Below are 27,853 nucleotides of genomic sequence, written 5' to 3'. Positions count from 1 at the left end.
GTTGTTATTTACTTTGGCAGCGGCTTATTCAAAGTTGTTTTTTGCTTCTTTTATGGCGTTCTCCCATCATCACTCGACTTAAGTTGAGCCAATATCTGATTGTGTGAGTGTGGAAAGGGATTTTCCGATTTTCCCGCTTTTTCTTTGTATTGCAATCTGACACAGGCCAGGCCAATCGACCGGAGCCTGCTGAACAGCAGTCAGTTCACGTCGATCCTCCGAAGAGGAAAGTGAAAACTTGAAAAAGTCCTTAAGAAAAAGCGACAAAAGTCCGGAAAAGTTGTTCAACACTGCTGTCCGGGGAAGTTTTGACCCGCTTGCCAATCGAGAAGAAAAACTAGTGTGTGCGATTCTTTGTCTTACACTTGGGAATAGTTGAAAACAAAAGTGATCTTGATTAAAACGCAATTGAATTCTGAGTGACGAAATAAAAGTGATAACTGCGTGCAAATAAGTGCAGTGAAACCAAACTTAAGTGAGACTTTTTATCCAAAGTTTTGTGTTTTTAAGGCATTTTCGAGTAAGTACATTCGGTTTGTGTTGTTGGTGTTTCAATAGTTGTTTTTTATTTCACAAATCATATGTAACTAACGTATGGCTTACGAGAAAAGCGAAGATTGACAGTTCACAACAATAAAAAAAAAACGTTTGAAGACTCAACCAATCTCGCACTGCGCATTCAAATGTGGACAATTTCGGTGGTTTTTGAAAGTGTGCAGTACTTAGATCATTGGGGCAACGATTGGCTGTTTAGCCTGCGCTACGTAAGCCGAGGTAATTTAGGTTACTTATTTTAAAAAAACCGTAAACTTTCCAAATAAAAATATGTAATTTAATGGTTTGAATTTTACAATAATTTTGGAAGTATAGTGAATTTTAGAAGATTTGCCAATTTTTGTTTGTTCTAAGTATCGACAGATCCTCCAAACGCAGATATTTGACAATTAGCTTTAATGATGAAAAATCCATGCAATTTTAAAATAAAATTAAAATAAAACGCAATTTATAACATGCCAAAGTTTGAACAGTTACACAGAATGACTATCAAACTAAATAGAACAATTTTTTGTACTGTTCCCAATTTTTGTTTACTTTTAAATCGAAGCAGATTAACCTTTAATTATGTAGTCCACCTTTAAACAATATGGTCAAGAAATAGCGATTAATAGAGAAATCAAAGAATCTAAAATTGTGAAAAATCAAAACATGAAATATTGAAAAATTAGTTCAAATATCTAGAAAAATAATACATTCAATAAAATTCTAAACTTAAATTCAAAAATTTGAACAAAGTCCGTACTCGATTATCAAACAGTTCACTTCGGGTAATCGAAACATGATTTTTTTTAATTTTAATTAAAATTTGGCTCAACTATGATAAAGATTTACTAATATCCGAAGTCTCTGTAAAATCCAATCTAATCATAGAATTTTTGATAAAATTTAACATTTTTTGAATTATAGTAAAATTTTTATTTGGAACTTTAAAATTTTAGAATTTCTAAATCTTGAAACTTTGAAACATTATAAAGCCATATTTTCAAAATTTTAGAAAATTTGTTAGGATTTTAAAAATTTAGAATATTTAAATATTAGATTTTATTAATTTAAGATTTTTATAATTTTAGAATTTTGAAATTTGAGACATTTTACATGTATTAGTTGATTTTTTAATTTAAGTATTCATAAAATATAAAATCTGTTAATTTCAGAATTTTTTAATTTTTAATTTTGGAAAAAAATGATTTAAAAAAATCAATTTAAGAATTTTTCAATTTCAGAATTAAAAAATTTCAGAACTTTCAAATTTAAGAATTTCTGATTATTTTTATTGAAAATTTTAGAATTTCTAAATCTTGAAACTTTGAAATTGTAAAGACCTTTATTTTAGGTTTTTTTTAATTTTAGAATACTTAAATATTAGATTTTATTAATTTAAGAATTTTTAAAATTTAGAATTTTGAAATTTGAGACATATTACATTTTACATGTTTTTGCTGATATTTTTTTAATTCAAGTATTCAAAAATTATAAAATCTGGTAAAAATTCAGATTTTGGGATCACATTTTTTTTAAATTTTGTTATTTTTTAATTATTGAATCTTATGATTTCAGAATGTTGAAATTTATAGTTTTTGAAACCTTAGAATTTTTAAGAAGCATTTTTTTCAACTTTGGGAAACTTTAAATATAAGAAATTTTGAATTTCTGAACTATTAAATTTAAGAACTTTTAAATTTGAGAACTATTAAATTTTAGAACCTTAAATTTATAATTTTTGATTTCTTGGTTTTTTATTTTTTTTAATATTAGAATTTCTGATTTTGGAAAATTAAGGATTTTTTTAATTTTTAAATGTTAGAATTAGTAAATAATAGGAATTTAAAATTTTAAAAATTTTCAATTTTAGAATTTTTCAATTTCAGAATTTTGAAATTTTAGAATCTTTTTGAGTCCCGCCTGTGTGGATCAATGGGACCGCGCACTGGCTCACAATCCAGAGGTTGCTGGTTCGAATCCCGCGGCGGGCGCTCTGAAATTCTTTGTGTAAATATGGGTATTCGGCGCCGTCGCTCCGTGCCATACTCTAGTACACTTAGGAGCCCAGGGCGGCGAAGTCCTTGTAGTTTAAAAGGAAGACACTAGTGGTTGGTACTAGCAATGGTGACCGACAGCTATAAAGTCAACTTCGTTGCGTCGAATCGTTTTGTTTGAGAATTTTTTATTTAATAATGTTTCATTTTTAATTCATTTTTTGATGTTTTAAATTACAGACTTTTGACATTTTTTTTAATTTTTAGAATTTTAAAAGTATTGAATTTTTAAATTCAAGAAATTTTCTATTCTATATTTTTTGAATTCCATTTTCTTTTCGAATTTTTATTTTTTTCAGATTTTGGAATCAATTTTTTAAAATTTTGTAATTTTGTTATTATTGATTTTTTTAATTTCAGGATGTTGAAATTTTTAATTTTTGAAACTTTACAATTTTATAAATTCTTATTTAATTTCAAAAAATTAAAAAAAATTTAGATCTTAAATTTCTGAACTTTTAAATAAAAGAACTATTAAATTTTAGAACTATTAATTTTCGAATTTTTGATTTATTAATTCTTAAAATTTTAATTTTTTGGTTTAATAAATAATCTTAGAATTATTTTTTTCAATTTCAGAATTCTTAATTTTTCTAATTTTTATGTTTTAGAATTTTAAATTTTTCAAATTAACACTGGAACGCCCAACGCATGTCCAACTTACACGGACGCCCAAGCCTCCCAAAAAAGGTGGAACGGTAACTTCAACTCGCTGGTTCTCGGGCATAACTCAACCAATTGGGGTGATTCTTGTTTCCAGCGATTTGTAAGTTCTGCAAAGTTCTAGAATCATCTAGACATCCTAAAAAATCACTGGAAAGAAGAATCATCTTGATTGTTTGAGTTATGCCCGAGAACCATTGAGTTGAAGTTACCGTTCCAACTTTTGTGGAGCCTTGGGCGTTGGAATGTTAAAAAAATCAGAATTTTAAAAATGATTTTTATGTTTAGGAACTTTTTAGATTCAGAAATTTTAAATTTTTGAGTATTCAAATTTAAGAATTTAATTTTTTATCCTAAATTGTTTGTTGAATAATAAAATTATAGAATTCAAAATTTTAAAACATCCGAATTATTGTTTTCTAGAATTTTTTAAATTTTCCGATTTCTTCTTTAATTTGTTAGAGATTTTGTTTTTATAACTGTCAGATAATCGAATTTTGAATGAACGAATATAAAAAAAAATGATAAAATAGCATTGACTTCAAACTTAAGCTTTTTTTTATTTTAAACATAAACTTTGAAAATATTTTACAACGGCCTTATTTATAATGATAAGAATTTTTTAGCATACTTTTTTCAAAAGGTCTCTTGAAAAGATGCTCCAATTTTGACGTTTTGACCAACGGAAAAATGATTCAAAAAGTGTCAAACTAAAAAACGTCAAACGATCAGAGTTCTACTGTACGGAATCGGAATCGCGCTACACTTAACTCTCAAAAGGTCATTTCCAGGTCGACACTTCCGGGTTTATATATAACCAGACGGAGCCATTCCATCGTCTGGAGCACATCGAGACTGCAGTTATTAATCTCGCGGCTTAATTTCTCTCACTATTTTAGTGCAGTGGCACGTGATATTAGATTTTCCTCCTTTTCCCCTTCTTGCGATGGAAAACTACGGCGAAATACTGCGTTTCAGCACGCCATTTCGCACGGCGAATGGTCATTAATTTCCACCCCGCGCGCGAGGGCCACATTGTTTTCGTCAATATTGTGACAGGTTCCTGGGGTGGGACGACAATTGCGCGAGAAATTTACAAATATTATTGTTGCTTTGTGCAAGGTTTTCCTGTACAATAAGATCCCATTTGCAATTCCTGAAGAAGGTACATAAGAAACAAAAAAAAACTTAATTTATTGCGAATGTTAATCATCGGTGCTGTGAGGAAAGACTAACTGCGCACACGGCGATACCCTTTTAGGGGGGAAATAGAATTGGCCAGCGGACTTTTGTTGGCTCCTTTCCCAAAAGTCGGTGATGTTCTCTTGATATGCGATGTCAGTTCGGGACGGTCGATTTGGCAGCACATTTGTTTTGTTTTTAAAAATATCGCCGCGACAAGCTGTCTGTCCGGCTTAGAAGCGTTTGTAACAAGTTGATGAATTTGTGTTTAGCTTGACTAGTTATCTTCAGCAAATTCTAGGAACTTCTTCAAAATGTAAAAGCATCTCAGTCGACACTAGAGGTGGGCACTAAAAGAGCGAGCCATTCAAAGAGCCGATTCTTTAGAAAGAGCGAACGAGCCATGGCTCACAAAAAAGAGCCGCGGTTATTTTTGAAACTCTGGTCTTTTTGAAAGAACATTTCAATGCTTATAAACAATTAATCCCAAAATTGTCGCAAGGTTTTGTACTTCAGGATTAAAAAAACGGCAGGTTATAGATGGGATATTTTCCGAAATGTTGAGAGCTGAATCGTCATAATCGCTCATCAACATATCGTCGCCATCGTGCTAACTTGTTGTACGTGCATTTTGGGCCAAATTGAGTTAAGAACGCCATTTTGTGTAGCTCACAATGCCTCATCTTTTGACCTTCACAGATCCCCGAAATTCGATTTCAATCCTGAGATATTCAATGAAAACCAAAAAAGCTCCGAAAATTTTTGTCACTCTACGTATAAAAGAAGTTTCAATCCTGTCGTGCTATCTTGTCACTCTCTGAAAATTGATGTAAGTGCGACAAAGGGCAAAGGGATTTCAGGTCAGGATGCGTTTGACGCACGTACAAGTTAGACTACCGTAAACATTTTGAATTATAACTCGGGACACCAGCAACCAACTTCAACCAAACTTCGGGACAATGCACAGAATGGTCAGCCAAACAAAACGTGTTTGTTATTGTTTACATTGCGTGCTTTCGTTTTTGTTTATTCAAGGTCAAACATTAAAACGCGTTTTTCTCGGAACGTCAAAATGGCGGGTGCGACATGATAGCACGACGACGTCGATATATTAAAAGACTCTAAATAGCCCATATCTGAACACCACTTCAACGTTATTAAACTCATATTTTTCAGTTTGGTGTTTTTTTTTAATTCCAAGGTGAATGATTTTCTAAACAAAGTAAAAAAAACTATTCATTAACTGACTGATCGTTAATTAATCCGAATATAAATTAAAGCACTTCAAGTTGCTTAATTTGGAGAATTTTACCAAAGTATGATAAATAGCCTCAAGATGTTGGAAAATAAAATCAAATCCTCCTTCCCGATTAAACTTTAACATTTCGTCAGCTGTGTGCTATCTTGTGACATAGACCATTTTGGTCGAAAATGAATTAGTGATGACGTTTTGCTATACTTAACAAACACTACAAGATGCTTTAACCCGATTTTGGAAACTCGCTTCCGTTTCCCGGATATCGCAATACACACTTGTGACATAGACCAATTTATCATCAAAATGATTGTGCACACTTGTGACACGTCATACATGTTGTTGGAAAATGTGGAAATTTTTTCTTGTTTTTCACAAATTTATGTACACACATACTTTCTAAAGGCAATGCAACCTTTTGTTTATAAAAATATACTGATTAAGTCGATTAAACCATTGATTTGAGCTTATTTTAGTTTGTATGGGAATTCTGTGCACACTTGTGACACGTAGTACAATTTTACTTTCGAAACACACTTGTGACACGTGCTTTTCAGATTTTTGTTTACATTATTTACTGTATCTTTTAACTGGTGTAACCAAATTAGTTGAAACTTGGAGCGTTTGATAAGCGATAGTAAACGAACCGATTGCTTCAAAAAGTTTGGCTCTACCATTCATAGTTTTGAAAATATTTATCATCAAACTTTGAAAATCGATTTTCTCGAATAGTACTAAATGGTCGTTGTCACAAGATAGCACACAGCTGACGATTTGTCGAATTTATCGATTTAATCAAAATGAAGAAAAGAATTCGCAGAATATTATCTCCAAATATCTGCATTTGTTCAAGTTTGGCACAAATAAACGCAATTTCATAGAATTAAGAACAATTTTCTAATAAAATCTAGATTGAAGTTTGGGTGCCATTCAATTATTCAAACGTTTAGATATCATGACATATTGACCGTAAAGACTTATGGTTTACTAACGCATTTTCACGTTTTTAGTTTTTTTTTAATTTGATTTATACAAGTCAAATGAAAAAAACCTTGAAAAACCAAAAAATTCCATTTTTACCAAAATTTTGAAAAAGAGCGAAAAAGCCGTTCCAAAGAGCCGCTCTTTTTAATGCGCTAACGAAAATGAGCGGCTCATAAAAAAGAGCGGTTTTGCCCACCTCTAGTCGACACTATAATTGTCGTTCTCCGCTATCTCAATATTGTTCCATTTGTCAATGGTTACTTCATTCCCGTTAACTCCCGTTGAGTTGACTAATCGGAATTCTAAAACGGAATTCTATTCGAATCGTTTACGAATCCGTTTCAAACGCATCAACTAGTTCCGTGTTGAGTTGACTGGGGAATTACATATTTTGTAGCTTTCTTTTTCTGAAAATCTTATTCAGCTCGAAGGTGAATTTAATGTTTAGGTCTAGATGACTTAAAAACAAATATCTACTATAAGACTGAGCAATACTTTAGAATTTCGCAATTTTTTTCAAGTTCTTTCAACTTTTTTGATTTTTTTTGTATGTAACTTTGTTGAGGGAATCTTTGTAAAAAACCACAGGGGTGCCCTAATTTTGAATGGCGGGTCAAATTTTAAGCTCACATGAGCTTGCGGGCCAAAAGTGAAAAAGTGTTTATTAAAATGATATTAAATTAAGTTATCATGATCTATAAAACTAAAAAATACATTGATTCGCTGATTTTTTTTAGTTTCATGATCATTTTTTTTAATTTTTGGCATTTAATATTAGAGAACAGAAAATTGCATTTTTTGAGCAGTTTTGTTTAAAAAAGTGTCTAATCAATTTGATCAAATTTATAAGAATAAACAAAACCAAATGAAATCTGAAAAATATTATCCATAAGCTTTTTATTGCCTCACAAACATTTAAAATCAGGTTAGCCGCTGAAAATATGTTTTAAAGATTTTAATTACCACGAACTTGTCAAGGGGAGGGGAAGAAAATCCTAATGTCATGAATATAATTAAAATGGAAATAGGGAGCCTAATTGAATGCTCTTGTATTTTCATTAAACTTTTAATTATTATTTTGAAAAAATCAATCGTGTGACGCAAACTATGAAAATCTGTATAATTTTATATATTAACAAAGTGCAACTTTAATGATAAATCGGATTTTTCGACAATTAATCCTTCAATTTTATAAAATTTTAATCAATATTTGGTCTGCCTGAATCGGATGTTAGTCAATTAGATAATTCAGATTCCAAATGTCAATTTATATAAATGTCCACACGGAGAAAAAACAGTTCCCAAAATCGTGAACAAGCGTTCATGAAAATGGGAACCTTGAACAAAGTGTTCAAATCCCATGGTACGATTTTGTAAATCTTTTTTCTCCGTGCAACTGAGTACGATTTGCAAGGGGAAGGTTTCTAAGTGTAAAATAAGTGTGAGGTCCAGCACATAAGAAAATGGGGCGCTATTACTTTTAAATTAGTTTTAGCTATTTTATCAGTTTTCTTTTTTAGTCAAATTTGAACGTATCACAACTCATTTCCATAAATGTTTGATGAAAATTTTGAGGAATTTACATTTTCAAATACATTTAAACTTAATAATAATATCAATAATATAGATTTTTCATCAAAATATTTGTGCAGTATAATCGGGATCCAAGCATGAATAAACCATTACTTTTATATTAACAGACAATGAAAAAGTTTCACCCTCTTCAAAAAAAGTTTCACCCTCTTCAACCTAACTAAATTTAAAAAAAAATCACTTTTAGTCAAGTTTGGCACGCGGGCCATACTTTGGTCACCCCTGATTTTGCATCATTATTTTTTCAAAAAATTGTATCTTGAGAAGGGATTTTCTGATTGATTTGATATCTTCAGAAAAATTGAAGGTTATGATTAGGATTTTTTTTTGTTTTAGGGGACCAAAAAATTTTTTACGCTTAAGTTTTGGATTTTTCTTCAAACAAAATTTTAAAAATTGTTTACGGCTTTTCTGCCCACCATTGAAAAAACGGCTAATATCCACTTTTGGCAAAAACGAGATATTAGCACCAGGTGGTAGAGGATTTTCCAAAGCATCTCCTGAATCTTGAATTTCACTAAAATAATGTTTAGATTTGGCTGCCGATGCGAAAAACCAAACGGCTAATATTGCCTTAACGGAGATTTATAGACAAACACTAAAACGCGTTTTTCTCGGAATACTTGATTTGCCATAATAGCCGAATTTTCAATTATGGGCAGTTTTGCTATAAAATAACAAATATTGTAGAAGGGTCAGATTGACAAAGGTTTCATCAAATAAAATAAATTGCAAAATTTACGACGCCATATGACATCGACCAGAACCCGGCATTCGATTTTGTTTGACAACAAAGAAAAACGAGCCGAGAAAATGAGAGAAAGAGAGTAAACTTTTCCACACTACTACCGTTTGGACTTAAATCTCCATTCACACATTCAAAGCTGCTAATTTTCCTGCCCGACAAAGCCGGCTTAAATATAGATTCGCGATTTCCACAACACACACACATAGAAACACATAATGGCGTAAAGTCGACACCGATCAGATGTTCGGAAAAGCGACGAGAGTAATTCACATAATTGTTGTTGATTTTTTCTATTGTGTTTTCAGAAAATACCATAAAAATACTCATAAATTGAATGTTTAACAGTTTACCGATCTTAAATCAGTTTTTTGATTTTGATTTTTTTTTTGCTCTAATTGAATGGTTCTGAGCTTATTTTTTTGTTAGTTTTCCAACAAAAATTTTAATTTTGTTTCAATATGTCAATACTTTTTCCTCTAAATGGCCTTTCCAAGAACCACAACTCTATTTTGACTGCTTTATTTTCCTTCTCTGCGTGGCTTGCTAGTCATTCGTCTATGTTTGCACAGTGCAGACTGAGAGAAAGAAGACTCGCGCGATTTGCCAATTAGTTGAAGGAAGCAAAAAAAGATCGACTGCAAGTTTTTAGTTAAAACGCAATTTCCCATCCTACTAAACGTGGGGAAATCCTTTGTTTAATCACTTAACTGGTGCGCACGTGCCAACCCCGCTTTGCTGGCACATCCATCACAGCCGGAACCCTTGAACTGTCGTGCTGAAGAGAAAAAAAAGTCGTTTGAAGTTGCCGCCTCGCTCAGGAATCGAACCCGATCATTCTTCTCAGCAATCATGGACTCTAGAGGTCAGTGATCGTTGTCGCTGGTCGTCCAAGACGACCGCATGGAAAGTTCTACAGAATTTTCCGCTTCCTCAAGCAGTACAAATGAGGAGGAAAATTCGTTAGATAATAAATACGTGCAACACACTTTTGTGCGTTCTCAGCCCAGGATTGACGTCTGACAATGTTTTTTTTCTTCTTTCTACTTCGTGGTTTGACCGCAATTCGCGATGTGTAAAAATATCGGATTCGTAAATACACGAAAACTCAGGCTGCTCGTGATTGTCGTCACGAGATCGTGAAAAAGCGTTTTATCAGAAACAGCTGGGTGTGGCAAACAGCTGCGGCATCTGTTTGATTACAAACAATGTTTGGTTATGTAATTTATTTTGAACATTAAAACTCATCTTTTTTCTAGTTGCTTTGAGTGAAAATATTATCAAACAATAATACATAAGAAATTTGAGTAGTCTGCCATGATTTTTACCAACTTTTTCTACTGTCGATATCTCAGCAACTAATGGTCCGATTTTTAATGTTAACATATGAAATATTTGTGAAATTTTAAGATTTTTTCGAAAACAATATTTTTATTTTTTTAATCAAGACTAACATTTCAAAAAGGCGTAAATTGACTAAGAAAACATAAATTCTTCTGTTTATTAATCTTTGCATGGCAATGTCTCAGCAACTGAGGGTCGTATCAACAAAGTTCAAAAAAGCAAAATATAGAGAATTTTCTCAGCTTTTCAAAAATATTTTTATTCTAAAGTGGGCAAACATGGGCACTAATTTTAAAAAAAATGAATAACTGAGACTATTTTCAAAAAAGTTACCTAAAAATGGCAATAATTTGAAAACGGTGCACTCTATCAAAATTTCACTAAAGTAAGTTTAGATTGAAAATTCGTTTTTACATCGTATTTTTACGTATTTTTATATTTTCGATATTTTAAAATATGTTTAAGGGAACTAAAAAATACATTTGATGAGTCATAGTGCGTGATGGTGCATAGTCTGGTTTTGGAGATTTGAATTAAAAAAAAAATAATGTTTCTGGAAAATATCAAAAATCTGGACAAAAAAAAATATCAAAATTCATTTTAAAGCAATATCAAAATTGCAATCAAAAATTTCTCAAACATTTTTTTGAAAATTTAGTTTTAAGGTTTTTGAGTTTAAAAATAATTCTTGAAAAAAAAAAGCAACTCACACGAAATCGGGAAAAGTTGCCCCGACCCCTCTTCGATTTGCGTGAAACTTTGTCCTAAGGGGTAACTTTTGTCCCTGATCACGAATCCGAAGTCCGTTTTTTGATATCTCGTGACGGAGGGGCGGTACGACCCCTTCCATTTTTGAACAAAAAGAGGTGTTTTTCAATAATTTGCAGCCTGAAACGGTGATGAGATAGAAATTTGGTGTCAAAGGGACTTTTATGTAAAATTAGACGCCCGATTTGATGGCGTACTCAGAATTCCGAAAAAACGTATTTTTCATCGAAAAAAACACTAAAAAAGTTTTGAAAATTCTCCCATTTTCTGTTACTCGACTGTAAAATTTTTTGGAACATGTCATTTTATGGGAAATTTAATGTACTTTTCGAATCTACATTGACCCAGAAGGGTCATTTTTTCATTTAGAACAAAATTTTTCATTTTAAAATTTCGTGTTTTTTCTAACTTTGCAGGGTTATTTTTTAGAGTGTAACAATGTTCTACAAAGTTGTAGAGCAGACAATTACAAAAATTTTAATGTATGGACATAAGGGGTTTGCTTATCAACATCACGAGTTATCGCGATTTTACGAAAAAAAAGTTTTGAAAAAGTTACTTTTTGCGTTTCTCTTTGTTTCGTCGTCCGTGTCTGTCGCGGGTGACCATGAACGGCCATGATCGATGACGACCAACTTTTTCAAATTTTTTTTTTCGTAAAATCGCAATAACTTGTAATGTTTATAAGCAAACCCCTTATGTCTATGTATCAAAATATTTGTAATTGTCTGCTCTACAACTTTGTAAAACATTGTTACACTCTAAAAAATAACCCTGCAAAGTTAGAAAAAACACGAAATTTTAGAATGAAAAATTTTGTTCTAAATGAAAAAATGACCCTTCTGGGTCAATGTAGATTCGAAAAGTACATTAAATTTCCCATAAAATGACATGTTCCAACATTTTTTACAGTCGAGTAACAGAAAATGGGAGAATTTTTAAAACTTTTTTAGTGTTTTTTTCGATGAAAAATACGTTTTTTCGGAATTCTGAGTACGCCATCAAATCGGGCGTACAATTTTACATAAAAGTCCCTTTGACACCAAATTTCTATCTCATCACCGTTTCAGGCTGCAAATTATTGAAAAACACCTCTTTTTTCGCATGTTCAAAAATGGAAGGGGTCGTACCGCCTTTCCGTCACGAGATATCAAAAAACGGACCTCGGATTCGTGATTAGGGACAAAAGTTACCCCTTAGGACAAAGTTTCACGCAAATCGAAGAGGGGTCGGGGCAACTGCTGTGTGAGTTGGCGGAGAATTACCCAGCTAAGAATTTTATATTTTTTTTTCTCAAATTAGTAATTATATTTTATCTCTGGAACAATTCATTTTAGAATTCGAATGTAATTTAATTTGCAACTGACGATATCTTGGATATTATTGGTCCAATTTGCGGAAGTTTCTGTTTTTTTAAAGAAATTAAACCAAAGTCTTAAATGCAAGCTAAGCTTTTGAAAAGGCATTGAAAATGATAATTTTGCTTTTATTGTATTTTAAATCAAATTATAAATTTTTTGAAACTATTTATCTTGTTAACTTTTGTTGAGAAGCAACAAAATTTAAGTACTTTTCGATTGCAAATTCGATGTTGCTTTTGAAAATGATACATAATTTTTTTTCTGTCCAGATTTTTGTTATTTTCCAAAAAATATATATCTCCTAAACCAGATTTTGCACCATCACGATGCCTTTTTAAATCCCCTAAAAGAAAATTAAAAAATACGTATTTTTAGAATTCAACTTTTAGTCTTGAAAAATAAATAATTTCGGATAATCAAAACTTTTTATAATCGAACCAAGGAATTTTATTTCCGTTGTCTAATTTTTGTTTGTTGAGAATAACCCCTTAACTACGCTAATGTTATTTAAAAAAATTAAATTCAAGATGGCGGCCAATATGGCGGTGACGAAATATTGAAAAATGTATTTTATTATTTTATAGGCAAATTCAAATTTGACGAAAATGGGGTCGCAGAACTCGGAATTGATATTTAAAACAAGAAAAAGGAAAAAAACGACATTTTTCTTTTCTTTTTGCGATTCGATTATCCCAAGTCCCAGAAAAACTTTCGGATAATCGAGTCTGGACTGTTGCAGTTTATGCAACAAGTTTTAAGAATAAGATTCAGCATTTCAGCATGAGTCGTACATTTATTCAACAACGTTTATCGCGTTGGATGAATACGACGAGTGCTGAAAAACTAAAATTTTGCGATGTGTTGCTAACAACATTTTGTGCAATTCCGAAAAACGCTTTTTTAATGGAATTTTATGTCAAAAATCCATGCCTTAAGTAAACTCACCGTTCAAAACAAATAAAATATTGAAAAATGCTACTATTAAATACTAGTGCTGAAAAGTTCAACTTTTCAGCACCCATTTCAGTGCTGAAAAGTAAAACTTTTCGGAATTGGAATTGGAAGGTATTAATTTTCCATTCTGTTATTTTTGGAATTGCAAAAAACTTCTTTTGTTTGAAGGAATCCAGAAACTAACAATAGTTGCTAGTGTTTGCAAAGACTCACAAAAATAAAAAAAAATAAACGAATCTTTTTGAAAGATTGCCAAAACCCACAGAGACTTTTGAAAAACTCAACAATTATATAATTCAGAGGCGTACTAAGGCCGGGTGTCACCCGGGGCGGGCTGCCCGGTGTCACCCCTCACCCCCTCCCCCCCTCCTTCTAGGTTTAATCCCACCAAACTTATGTCACATGGTATTCTTCTTACAAACTGGAATTCTAAATAATACTCTGCAATGAGCAAAAATCTTGCAATATAAAAAAACAAATATTTTTAATAATGAAAATTATTTTTTTTTATGAAAGCAAAGACTTTTTCAAAAAGTGTTTATAATTTGATTTTTTTCTCATATGCAAATACACGTATTATAGTTGTCGAAATAATTATATCGAAGAACTAGTTCAAAAAAGAAGATATCATTCAGCTCGGCGATTTTCCTTATAAATAACAGATTTTTTTAAATGAAAAATATTCAGAAAATATGTTGTGTCATCAAATACACAATACATTATTTTTATCGTTTGATAGTGTTTACACAGAATATTCTTTTCATCAAAATCAAAATCATTTTCCTTAAAATTTAGAAAGATTAAAAATTCATACGCTCAATAAAAATATTTGAATTTCATAAATTTTTTAAGTTAAACGTTATGCTTTTTAAATGAAGCATTTATTTTCAGGAAATGGTTCGATACGAGATTGAAAAATTCATAAATTTTGAATGCTGATTAAAATTCAAATATTTATTTTGAAAAAAAAATTTTTTTTAATAATTATAAGACATGACATTTGTTCAAGCTTTATAAATCTTTTTCCAAAGGCAACAAATTTAATAAAGCAAACTGATTTGATTTAATATACATAATGTATAGCCGTAATTAAAAAACCATCTATTCCATATTTTCCAAAATCTTTGGAAGCTAAAATAATTGTCAGTTTAAACATAAAAAGAATTAGAATAAATTAAAGCTAAGCAAAATATTTTAAGCGGTTAAGGGTAGGATATTTTGAAACGTAAATTTCCCGTTGTTTTTTTTTGGACAAGACACTTTTAAGTTTTTTTTTTCTAAGAACTGCAGATCAAAAAAATATATTTGGACTTAGGGTTTCTTGAATTGAAATTTTTGACACCAGATAAACTGTAATTTCACTAGTTTTTTTTAACATTCCAACGATTGATCAACAATTAGTTTGATCAAATCTGTATTCTTTGCGATCAAAAACATCATTCCAAGTTTTTTTTTGCCCCGCGGAATTTTGGGCGATTTTTTTAAAAGCTCAAATTGCGCAAATTGAATCGAGTACTTCAAATTTCTAGGATCAATTAGACATTCTTACAAATCAAAAATCAAAAAAGAAAAAAAGAATCGTCCAAATTGATTGAATTATGCACAAGAACCAGCGAGTAGAAGTTGCCGTTGGGCGTCCGTGTAAGTTTGACATGCGTTGGGTGTTTCAGTGTTAACAAAAAACTTCAATTTGTATAATTTGTTAATCAAATAAAAATGCTCAATAATTTTCTATTAAGTTTTCAAAATAATAAAAACGAAAAAACACAAAAAGGGTGAATTTTTCAACTATCAATGAATTTTATTTCAACTAATAATTTAATTTTTATTTTTTTGCTATGAATATACTTGTTTATTTAAAAAAAAACAGTTTGTTCAAAAAATCTTGAAATGGTTTAATTTTTTTAAATACATATTTAAAAGTTTATTTTTAATTATTTTATAAATTAAAAATTGATTCCGGAAAGATTAAGAACTCGGTGATGTCTTTAAATGAGAATTGAAATGTTATTTTTTTTATTGTGCAAATATTTTTGATATTTTTGATCAATCAAAACATCAGAATTAAAAAAAGTGGTTAACACTGAATCCAAATACTTGAGACATTTTGCCTTGAATTTTCCTTGAAAAGCGTTAATTAGTTTCATTCATATTTTGTTTAATTTTGCTGAAACATTATAGAATCTTTTTTTTGTTCTTAAGACTGAAGGTAGAGGTAGATTCACCTTTCAATATTTGTCAATATATCAATATTGCCTTGACTTGAAAACACTCACAAAAAGAATGGAGTCAACATAGTTTTTTTGATTACTCTCCTCAGGTATTCAATGGATTTTCACGCATCTTTGTATTTGTAACTTTAATATTATAAAAAATCTGATTTTCAAATGAACAAATATATATATTTAATATTTAAAGCTTTATTTTAACACTGGAACACCCAACGCATGTCAAACAACTTAATTCATTTTATTTATTTAATTTCAGAAAAATAAGTATTTTTTTCATTTTTCAAGAGAGTGCCCATTTATGGAAACACTTGCAAAATTTGAAAAAATCAGACAAATAATAGTTGAGATAAAACCTTTCTGACAAAAAACATTGAGAAAAAACTTCTATTGAAAAATGAAAGGTATTTGAAAAAACATGAAAATACCTTTGTTATTTTGAATTTTAAAATTTCCAAAATCTTAAGTAAGAGAATTTCATATCTTTTCAAAACAACAAAAATGTACATACTTGGGACTGCTTTAAAAAAAATGCATTGGTCCTTTATTGCCTTTAGTATACTATATAATTATTTTGAAAGTAAAAACAAAAAAATGCTTTTGAAAGTGCTATGAGAATATCCTAATATTTTTTTAAAATCGCATTTTGTATCATACCGCCATGAATTTTTTTTGAATATTTCTTTCTTAAAATCAAAAGATGTGTTTTTGATTATCTTAAATTTACTATAATCTAAAACAAAAAAAATCGAATACAAGGATTTTCATATAATCTAGAAGCACGGCAACAATACGAGCAAAGATTGCGCATTCTGTATTTTAATGTAATTGCCGATTACTCTACCTTTTTTGATTTACGGTGCTGTTTTTCAACTAAATTGCATGTGAAAATATCAAAATGGTTTTTGTGACAAGTAGTTTAATGTTTCGTTAATTTATATTTTTAATTGATCATAATTTAGGATATTTGTTCAAATATCCAACGTTTTTGGCATGGATGCTTTTTTTTGTTTATTTCAATTATAATAGGGTTTGAAAAGGTTGTTGGGCACTCTTGCCGAGTCTTACTCTACTTACAATTTTTGTATGGACAGTTGCTAAAATTATATAGAGACTTGCAGGCTGGTCTCGCGGGCTGGTCTTAAGATTACTGTGGAATCCGGCCCATTTAGGATTCTTCTTATGAAGTTGTTTAGGAAAATGATGAATAAGTGCTTTTATAAACAAAAATAATAAAAAATATGAAATTTAATAAAAAAAAATGAGAATCTACAATTACATTTTAATACCTAATATATTTATGAGTATTCGGAAAATATTGAATAAGCATTAGCACATTTTCCAAAAAGATTCATTAAACGTTAAAAACTAAATAATATAAGTGAAGGGAAGATAATGAAAAAAATTAATTTCCTTTGTTGAAACATAGATTCTAACTATATTCAAAAAGTAAATTTTATTTATTTCAAAATCATAATTCTGTGGACCCCTTCGGATCTGCCTGACAATTTTTGAAATAAAACTTAAAACATGGCCGTTAGTGCTCGGTCAAAGGAAAGTTCGATAACACAATTTCATTGAAACAAAAATAACAAACAATAAACAAATTTAAATTAACCTGACAAATGGCGATATTTTTAAATCTATATTTTGCAAATAATATCTCGAATCATGTGTATCTATCTGAAATCAATACTATATAACAAGTAGGAGTTACAAATTTTAATCATTACAAACAAAAAAAAATGAAAATCCTAATAAATGTTGTTTAGGAAACGAATTCGGATTTTTCGTACCTATTTGAAATTGTCGTTAAATTTCCCATCAAAATTATAATTTTCATGTTAAATTCTACTACCCCAATAAAAAAAAGATGATACAATTATATTTCACATAATTTGTATGTTTATTCCTTTTCTTTTTTATCTTTTATTACTAATTATGAAATGATAAAATTTGGTACAAAAAATAGTCAAGAATCTAATTAAATACATTTTTTAAGAATTTTCAATTTTAAATATTCTCTGTCAATTTAATGAAAAAGAAAACAATGGTAACGTTAAGATTGTTTTGTATCTCTCATTATTGCCTAGTAAAGATTAAGCTGGAATATTTATTTATTGAAAAAGCGTGTGTTTTCTTCCAGTCAGATCGTTTCATTGTTTTGCAAAACATAAATTTCTCTGATGTAATTTTTCATTAAATTTATTTTTTAGATTTCTGTACAAACATATTTGTAAAACTGAAAAATAGATTACTTTCCAAAAATCTTAAGTTCGGTGAAACAAACCTTAAATTTAATTGAATTAAAGTATCGAATTGAATAACAATTATTTTTTGCACAGGAAATTTTATTAGAAGGAAATTTATGAAAAGGGATTAAGACGGACGTAAATCTTGTTAAATATAAAAATTTAAAACATTTAATTAAATCTTAAAATCATATCAAAGTAAATGTAAAGTTTTACTAAAGAATAATAAATATAATCAAATATTGTTCAAAATGTTGAACACATTTTCAAACGGATCTGCGATTGAAATTGTATCTACTGTTAGGTTATACTTTGACCTTCCTAAAAGAAATACGGTGATTTTTATATAAAATAGTTGAATACATGAATAAAAGTATATGTTCAAATAAAAAAAATCGAAAAGGAACATGGCTCTTCTTAATCGTGCACGAAAGATCGGTAAAATGTAACCAAAAAAACATAAGTCCGTTCGGTGAAACGCCGATTTCATTACTACACTTTCAGATGTAACTTCATACGTCGAAAAATGGCTTGTCTCATTTCGTAGAGTAACAATGTATGTAAGCAAAACGATATAAAATAATTTAAGTGTTGCTAACAATCAAACTCACAAAAAAATCTTCAACGGATTATTTTTTTTTTAAGTTCAAGGGCAATTTTCTCTTGCGTGTTTCGGCTCCGGGTGATGAAAGTTCGCAAGCGAAAAAGTTTTTTTTGACGACTACTCCATCCCTGATTGTCATTAAAATAATTTGCCGTTTTCTGCACCCTTCCAGTTCCAGCTTCCAGTTTTGATGGCAAAAAGTTGTTTTAATAATTTTTCAATTCAAAGTGTTTTTTATTATTTTTGCTTTCAATTGATACATTGCCGAAGAAAACAAAAATAAACCCACATTCCGAGAAAATTTAAAAAAAATCAAACTCAAGAGTGGTTTGTCACAAGAACATTTTTATGAGAAAACATTTTCCATTTAACTCTTTTTATAAGCTTGTACATTAATAATATAGGGGTGACACCCCTTACATATTAGTATCTTTATCATAATTTCTTTATTTGATGATCGGGTGTCACCCCTGAAAATTAAATTTTTGAAGTCTTCAGTCTTCATATAACATGCACTTTTACTAACTGTGAATACTTAACTTCATCATTATAAGTATACTATGTAAACATATTCTAAAACATGAGTGTTACTTTTGGGTGTCACCCCCATCTAAAATGAATGTTTCAGAAAATTTAACTCGTATGTTTTGTTTATATTAGTTAGATACTTGATGATTTTTTTATGAACATATTTTAGGTCAATTATATTTTTTTCTTCGTCCGAGTCAGGTGTCACCCCATCAGCTCGGGTGTCACCCCAAGATGGGTGACACCCGGGGCGGGCCGCCCCCGCCGCCCCCCCCTTAGTACGCCACTGATATAATTTTTAATTTTTTTAAATTATTATTCTTATGAACTTACCAGTTAAAATCGTAGAAAAAATGTTTTGTATTAAAAATAGTCCTTTTTTAGCGGTGCCAAGTATAAAAGGGTAATTCTCCGCCAACTCACACGACAGTTGCCCCGACCCTTCTTCGATTTGCGTGAAACTTTGTCCTAAGGGGTAACTTTTGTCCCTGATCACGAATCCGAGGTCCGTTTTTTGATATCTCGTGACGGAGGGGCGGTACGACCCCTTCCATTTTTGAACATGCGAAAAAAGAGGTGTTTTTCAATAATTTGCAGCCTGAAACGGTGATGAGATAGAAATTTGGTGTCAAAGGGACTTTTATGTAAAATTGTACGCCCGATTTGATGGCGTACTCAGAATTCCGAAAAAACGTATTTTTTATCGAAAAAAACACTAAAAAAGTTTTAAAAATTCTGCCATTTTCCGTTACTCGACTGTAAAACATTTTGGAACATGTCATTTTATGGAAAATTTAATGTACTTTTCGAACCTACATTGACCCAGAAGGGTCATTTTTTCATTTAGAACAAAATTTTTCATTTTAAAATTTCGTGTTTTTTCTAACTTTGCAGGGTTATTTTTAAGAGTGTAACAATGTTCTACAAAGTTGTAGAGCAGACAATTACAAAAATTTTGATATATAGACATAAGGGGTTTGCTTATAAACATCACGAGTCATTGCGATTTTACGAAAAAAAGTTTTGAAAAAGTTGGTCGTCATCGATCATGGCCGTTCATGGTCACCCGCGACAGACACGGACGACGAAACAAAGAGAAACGCAAAAAGTTACTTTTTCAAAACTTTTTTTCGTAAAATCGCGATAACTCGTGATGTTTATAAGCAAACCCCTTATGTCTATATATCAAAAATTGTGTAATTGTCTGCTCTACAACTTTGTAGAACATTGTTACACTCTAAAAAATAACCCTGCCAAGTTAGAAAAAACACGAAATTTTAAAATGAAAAATTTTGTTCTAAATGAAAAAATGACCCTTCTGGGTCAATGTAGATCCGAAAAGTACATTAAATTTCCCATAAAATGACATGTTCCAAAATTTTTTACAGTCGAGTAACGGAAAATGGGAGAATTTTTAAAACTTTTTTAGTGTTTTTTTCGATGAAAAATACGTTTTTTCGGAATTCTGAGAACGCCATCAAATCGGGCGTCTAATTTTACATAAAAGTCCCTTTGACACCAAATTTCTATCTCATCACCGTTTCAGGCTGCAAATTATTGAAAAACACCTCTTTTTCGCATGTTCAAAAATGGAAGGGGTCGTACCGCCCCTCCGTCACGAGATATCAAAAAACGGACCTCGGATTCGTAATCAGGGACAAAAGTTACCTCATAGGACAAAGTTTCACGCAAATCGAAGAGGGGTCGGGGCAACTTTTCCCGATTTCGTGTGAGTTGGTAGAGAATTACCCAAAACTGAAAGAGTTAGAATAAATTTTAACTTCCTCTTCGTAAAAATATCATAAAAGGTTTCTATGACCAGGGAAGGTATTTGCCGATGGGCCTCCAAAAAGCTTTTTAAATTTATTTTCTTCCAGTTAAGGAATTTACTATAATCATGTATGGAGCACTTATAGATATTTTACTAATGAACAACTTTGTAGAACATTGTTTTGCTCTAAACTGAATGCTGTTGACATTAGAGCGTAAACAAAAATCCCCTCACCATCGCGAGTGAGGGACGCCGATGGTGGCATTTTTAGACATTGTTTACGCTCTAGTGTCAACAGCATTCACTTTGGAACAAAACAATGTTCTACAAAATTGTCCGTTTGTTCAAAATCTACAATTGCTTCATACATCATTATAGTGAATTCTGTAACTGGAAGGAAATAAATCAAACGAGGGCTTCGCGATGGTTTTTTGCCATTTGCCTACCCTGTCTATGACATATCGACTGCACTCCTTTTCCCTTTAGTTGAAAAATATCAAATAATAACAAACAAAATATAATGTTTCCCGAAAAATCTTGGGGTTTTTGGCGAAAAATACCGTTTTTTGGAAAATTTTGAAGGTATCAGTGCATGAAATGTATGCCCGTGTTGATTTGTTTCTTCCGGAACATACCAAAATTTCCTGCAGGGAAAATGTATTTTAAGGTCATAAATCAAAATTGGTGTAAGAAAGCAGAAATCATGTTCAGCCGTATTCAATCACAGAGTTAAAAAAGTTAAAAATATAATTGTAACAACTAAACTGCCGTTCTACGCATCATTGTCCCATGTTCAAAAAAGTGCAACTGAGAAAAACGCGATTGAAATTTTTTGACCGATTTCTGTGTTTCTACGCATAATTGTCCCGTGGATTCCTATCCGCCCTATGTGTCCCTAATCGCCCCAGTTAGCAGTTTATCACCCTTATTTGTGATTCTTTTGCTATACAACAGGTAAACAAGACATAATGCTTAGTAAAACTAATGATTCCGTGTAAAAAAATACTTGGTGGGACAATTATGCGTAGAAGTTTAACGATGGGACAAACAGACTTGGTGTTGTTTTTAATGAGTTTCCGAACAAAGTACCAAATTTTACGTGTTTTTCTTAAAGTACACGTCAAACTAAACTTAAAAATGTCATAAAGTCAAAATCGTCCAAAACTGACATGGGACAATTATGCGTAGAATGGCAGTAAAGAAGAGCAAAAATATCAAAAAAACCATGCGCCTCCATCATTTTCTTCTAAGCATAACCCTTTCGGTGGAGCCGCTTGATACTTTCAAACAAAAATGTTCTAACAAAGCCATTTTTCTCCCCCGCCGCAGGTCGCGTCATCCCGATGCCGGCCGAGTGCGCGGCCAACCCGCTCCAGCGCTCGCTCGCGGACGCCATCATCCGGATGGTGCCGATGGACGAGCTGCGCATCCTGTTGGCGTGCGGGGCCAAGGTCAACGAGCAGGTCACCCAGGGCCTGCGCCCGCTGCACTACGCCGTCTGGCAGAACAACGAGCCGGCGGTGCAGCTGCTGCTGGTGCGGAACGCCGACATCAACGCGATCGACGAGGTCGGGTACAGCGCGCTGCACCTGGCCGCGGAGCACGGGTAGGGCGCGAGCGTAACTTGATGGAAGCGATTGCTTGAATAACTTCTTCCTTTTGCAGATATAATGATTTGGCCAAACAGCTGCTGGACGCGGGCTGCAAGGTTGACTACCGGGAGCCCACGGATGATCCGTACCCGCGGACGACGCTGTGCGATGAACCGCTGCGGCTGGCGTTGAGGAATCGTCACTACGAGGTCGCTCGATTGTTGCTGGAACGTGGCGCCGATCCGAACAAGCGATACTTCTTTGGATCGGAAATCAACCTGGCCACCGACGTGGAGAGTTTGGAGCTGCTGCTAAAGTTTGGTGCCAACACCGAGGCTCGGGACCGATCCGGAATTACGCCGTTGATGCGTGCAGTTCGGACCAATGGCAGCATTGACGCGGTTCTTCTGCTGCTTCAGTACGGCGCGGACGTCAACGCAATGACCGATGCACGAAACGACTACCGGACGGTTCTCCACTACGCAGTGCTTTCGGGTAGGTTATTTGAGAATTGCATTTCTGTCGAAGGTGCTCTTTAGATTATAACCTTACTTCTTTTTATCTCTTTTTGTTTGTGGGTTTCGTTGTTCTTTCGCTGTCCGTTAAACCAAACTCAGGTCTCAAACTTTTCGGTGGTACGTTCAAACGCCCCCTCCAAGTTCGACCACTCCGACCTTAAGACCTATCTTGACCTCCCTCTACTCTTAAGACCCAACTCTTACAACCTCTGACCGTACGCAAAAAACGCAACTCATACAACGAGACAACGCACGTGTGTCCGTTTTGTTCTTTTTCTTCTCATCCAGGTAATGCCTCGCTCGTAAATCTGCTCATCAAACAGGGTGCCCGGGTGGACATTCCGGCGCCACTGCCCGAACCGGATCGACCCAGTCCGCTGGATTTGGCCGTGCTGCGTGGGGATCCGACGCTGGTGAGGATCTTGCTGGAGAATGGAGCGAACGTTAACCGATGCAGTCCGATCATTGGATCACCGTTGCACGTGGCTTGTGCGGACAATATTCCGCACCGGGTGGAGATTATGAAGGTGAGCTTCGTAGTTTGGTAATTATAATATGTTTAGTTTGAAAACAACAAAAAATATCAAAAGATTTACGCCAATAATTTTGCGATTTTTTTTATTTGGCTGGAACTTTGTCCTTAAATTTCCTTTGTAAAAAAAGCAATTGGGCCCTAAAATTAAGCTAAGATTTGTGATATTATTGTTCATAACGATAAAGTTTACTTTTCTGAGTACAATGACACTTTGTACGACAGCGAGGGATTTGAAATGGATTTTTAAATCAATTTAAAAAAAAAACTTTCCGTCCCTTCTTGACTGAAAAGGTCCTACTTGACAGCTCGATCCAAGGGGATCATTGTTGATCCATCTAAAAAATGTTGTCTTGTCGATTTTTTTTTTTTTTTGCATTAACATGAAAAAAAGTGATCAGAAATGGTTTTCGATAGTGTTTTTTACCGTTGTACATAAAAATTTATGAGTTTTTTTTCACACACAAATTCCGTAAATCCGTATGAAAATCTGTATCTTTAGATGGGGCTTTTGGATCGATTTGGTGTCTTCGGCATGTCAAGATATTTTGAAAAAGGCCTGCATGAACAAATCCGATCCGAAAGCAAAAAAAAAACCTTTCAACACAAAAAATTGCCAAAATACATATTTTGATATTTTTGAAAGTTAAGCCGTTGCAAATATTTTTCAATGTTTATGTCGCCCCCCCTTCAAAAGCGGAAAATTATTTTAAAAAACTTCAAAATTTTAAAGGAAATAGACGTCTAATAAACTGAAAACGATTAGAAATGCATTTTCCTGCTTTTAAAATCATATTTAGCATGTCTGGGATCGATCAAAAATATTTTCAATTTTTGTGTAATTCCAATGTACAGCACAAAAAAAATCTCTTCATTACTTGGATATTTTAAAAACTAATGATTGTAAAACAACTGGGCAGGTGTAAAATGCATTTTAAAACACTTTTTTAATACAAATGTTGAGACCATGGCTTGGTTTTTTTTTCAATTTTTATATACATTATTTATTTTAAAAAATGCAAAGGGAGTGTTCTTTTATTACGTAACTCAGTCGGGGAGACGGGGGTCGGAGGCCGTGTTACGTTCCGTACATTTTTTTTTTAATATTTGTATGTGCATTTTGTTGCGAAAAGGGGGGGGGGGGTTATCGTTGTTGTTATTAAAAGTTGTTCGGTATCGTTTCCGTTCAAAGTTTGTTTGGCTTCGAGTGTGAGTTTTCGGTTCGAAGATCAGAAATCACCCACATATCGCCGAATGAATCTTTGCCGACTCTAGCGCGCAACCATTCACAAGAAAACAGCTGCCAGAGAGAAGAGAATCTAACAAAATACCAGCGCGACGCTCTTTTGGCCTGCGCTACCACTGTTTGCCTTCAATTTGAATTTGGCATGGTGGAATTTACTGCCAAATGTGTCTTTGATGTTGTGTTTGATTTTAAGCAGTTTAATAAATGATCTAAATCATCCGATCGCAGCCTATTTGAAGTCAGCTTTGTGCGACATAGCGTCTCTCTGAGCCATTCGCTGTACTACCCGTTTGGAGTGAGAGGTAGAGCAAAAGAGAGAGTTTGTGTGCAGGTGACAAAAGTTTAGAATGGATCAAAGCAGTTTTGCGTCGCGTTCGATTTGTGATCACGAGTGAATCGGTCTGTTTTGAGCGTTTTGAGTAAAAGTAAACAAGTTGTTTAACTAACTATGTCCTCAAATAAAAGTTGAACAAATTTTCTCAGCGTTTTGAAAATGTTTTGCTAGAGTGCTTTTCTTTTTGATGTATTTTTAAAATGCCTGAAACTTGAAAAAGTCATTTTTGATTGCATTTACTTTTTTTTAAAGCAGTACGATTCTAAAACTAGGATCGGGCTCCAAAATTTTCTGGGGTTCTTTGGCCCCACTTTTTTGTTTGGCCTTAAGGTGGCCATGGCAATTTTCGCCATTTTTTGCAAAAAAACACACTTAAAAAAAATCATGACTTTTAGCTGTCTTGGACGCAAATAAAAGGTTATTAGTTTAGCTTTAAAGAAATATTGAAAAATTCAGCCGATCGTCTGATAAGGTCATAACTCGTATGAAACATTAAAATGCCCTTTTGACGCTTATTTGATTTTATCAGATTCCTCGGGAAACATTAAAACATACTCAAAACTGGGAGGAGCTCATTAACAGGATTCCGAGAAATGATTTTTTGAAAATAAAAGCTGAATTCTTGACGCGCCAAGCGCCGATGAAAACGGAAGATAAATCAAAATTTGAACGATGATAATTGAGATAGAAAGTTAGGATATTTTCAGATGTTTTTTTTAGTATCATACGAACGTTACTCAATTAATTCCAATATTTGCTCATAATCATTTTTATTCCATTCGCAGATGCTCCTGTCGTACGGTGCCGACCCGAACGTGCGCGTCGTGGGCGACGTCGCCACCAACGCCATCCTGCGACCACCGCTAGCTGAGCTGATTGCGAGCAACGAGATCGTTACGCCGGAGGAATTGCGTCTGCTTATGAAATATGGCGCCAGAGTAAGAATACCTTTAGTTTGTTGTTTGAAGCATATTTTAACCAAAGAAATCCTTTCGCAGGTCATCCTGAAGACGCAATTCCGTGACCCGGACGGTCTGCTCAACTGTCTCTCCAGCATGGACCCGCAGTCGGACTCGTTCCGAATCGTGCTCGAAGCGGCCGAAGAGTTTGACCCGTGCATGATCCGCCGGAATCAGCAGCTCAACGACGAGCAGCGACAGCTGCTGCTGGACCGTGCCACGACCCCCGTCCCGCTGAAATCCCGCGTTCGAGCCCACTACCGGCGCCTGTTTGGCCGGCAGCTGCCCGAGTTTGTGCCCAGCCTGTTCATCCCCCGGGAACTGCAGAGCTATCTGCTGTACGAGCATAGCTTCTAAGTAGGAAAACTCGACTGACGATGACATCAAGGCTTTAAGGTACAAATTTGTCTGTAATTTTTAGAAAACGCAACCCGATAAGACTTACTCTCAGCTAGAGCTAGAAAGGTGCCCCGTAAAACGTGCACCGAAACGAACATTTTTGTAATTCCCTAATAAGATTGCAAGAAGAAAGAACGCAACTAAATGATAGATTGTTAGATTGTAATTTGTTCCACACTTTTAACAAGAAGAATCGAAACACTGCCACCACTTTTTCTGGGATTGCACGCGCAATCGCACGTGTGTGTGGCTTCATTGTCCTTTCCTGGCGAAAGAACCGGCAGAGGCCAACCTTGGCCACAATTTTGTTTTGTGATAGAATTGAACAAGCTTTTGAAACGAATCTTATGAAACCACTGATGTAACTTGTAATACAATAATTGTACGTTCAATAAATTACTTGGAATAGTGTCTCAATACAGGGAATTTCTCAAGGCAAGAATATCACAATTTATCCATAAAATAAATATAATTTTAAAATTGTTTACTTACTGCTAAAGCTTCCCATTCAAACGATGCTGGTCGCTCCCCTCAGGGCCAAATATCCCGCGGTCAAATCCATCGGGAGGCTGCGCACCGTTTGGAACTCTTCGGCGTTGTGGAACTGCAGCTTTGAATGCGGGTCTGTGTACGGCGCAATCAGACCGGAAATGTCCGAGTACTTCTTAGCTGGCACGAACGAGGGTGGCGCGTTGATGGAGGAATCTGAGCAATGTTGTAATATCTCAGGATCATGTTCATATTTCTAAGGTAGGTTACTCACAAGTCACGTCCGATTCCTTCCAGGGCAGGGTGCGCTCGAGGGCCAGAATCTGCTTCAGCGATTTCCAGGTGCGTTTCTTGTTGCCGGCGATCGGGTTCGTTTCGGCGAGGGCTTGCCGCTTGAAGATAGGTTTGGCCGGAGACTCCATGCTTATTTTACGAGAAAGAAATTCAGCACCGCTTTCTTGAGAACAATCCTAACTAATTCAAATTTATTTTTAAAATTAAATTTTAAAAGCAAAACTCGCAAAACTCAAGACCGCGATCGGCAAATCGAATGTTTACAAACAGTGTGCAGGGTTGTACACGAATAGGAAGATTAGAACCGGTTCAACCGGTTACTCACATACAAAACTTGACATGCAGGAGGCGCTGCTGTGCAACACGGACACAGAAGAACAGACAGTTGAGTAATTTTGACGAAATGATTTTTAGTTCAGTTTGTGCGCGTGAGACGGTGCCGGTGCGTAAGATTCTTGGAGGAAAAAAAAAATAAAATCTAGAGTTTTTTTTGAATAGGTCCTATAAACATATGAAAGACAATAGTTAGACAATAGGACCACCGTAATCTGGGCGAATCGGGACTTCAGTCTGAATAGGGACAGCAGTTTTTAGAGCACTTAAAGCTTTTAAATTTGGAAATGCATGTACACATTTTGTTGGTCTGAGTCTGTTCTAACCGAAA

The 27,853-nt window shown here is 33.5% G+C and overlaps 2 protein-coding genes across 5 annotated transcripts; one reads left to right on the top strand and one right to left on the bottom strand.

Moving 5' to 3' along the window:
* Window positions 1-202: 202 nt before the first annotated feature.
* On the top strand, window positions 203-26,821 carry LOC120415981 (ankyrin-1-like). Of its 4 annotated transcripts, none has more exons than XM_039577638.2 (7): window positions 203-520; window positions 22,156-22,432; window positions 22,492-22,913; window positions 23,036-23,053; window positions 23,225-23,463; window positions 25,834-25,986; window positions 26,047-26,821. In XM_039577638.2, exons 2-7 carry the CDS (start codon window positions 22,170-22,172, stop codon window positions 26,362-26,364), a joined length of 1,413 nt encoding a protein of 470 aa, XP_039433572.1. In that variant the 5' UTR covers window positions 203-520; window positions 22,156-22,169; the 3' UTR covers window positions 26,365-26,821. The 4 variants fall into 4 exon arrangements, with proteins under 4 accessions (XP_039433572.1, XP_039433569.1, XP_039433570.1 ...); XM_039577635.2 differs by lacking the exon at window positions 203-520 and adding an exon at window positions 547-774; XM_039577637.2 differs by lacking the exon at window positions 203-520 and adding an exon at window positions 9,606-9,881.
* Window positions 26,435-27,470, bottom strand: LOC120415983 (INO80 complex subunit C). The gene is made up of 2 exons (XM_039577639.2): window positions 27,170-27,470; window positions 26,435-27,111 (listed from the first exon to the last, which is right to left on the bottom strand). Exons 1-2 carry the CDS (start codon window positions 27,315-27,317, stop codon window positions 26,915-26,917), a joined length of 345 nt encoding a protein of 114 aa, XP_039433573.1. The 5' UTR covers window positions 27,318-27,470; the 3' UTR covers window positions 26,435-26,914.
* Window positions 27,471-27,853: the final 383 nt, after the last annotated feature.

This window comes from Culex pipiens, chromosome 2 (assembly GCF_016801865.2).
Source record: "Culex pipiens pallens isolate TS chromosome 2, TS_CPP_V2, whole genome shotgun sequence".
Classification (NCBI taxonomy): domain Eukaryota; kingdom Metazoa; phylum Arthropoda; class Insecta; order Diptera; family Culicidae; genus Culex; species Culex pipiens.
Note: the sequence above shows the minus strand (reverse complement) of the source record. Positions and strands in the feature narration are given on the sequence as shown.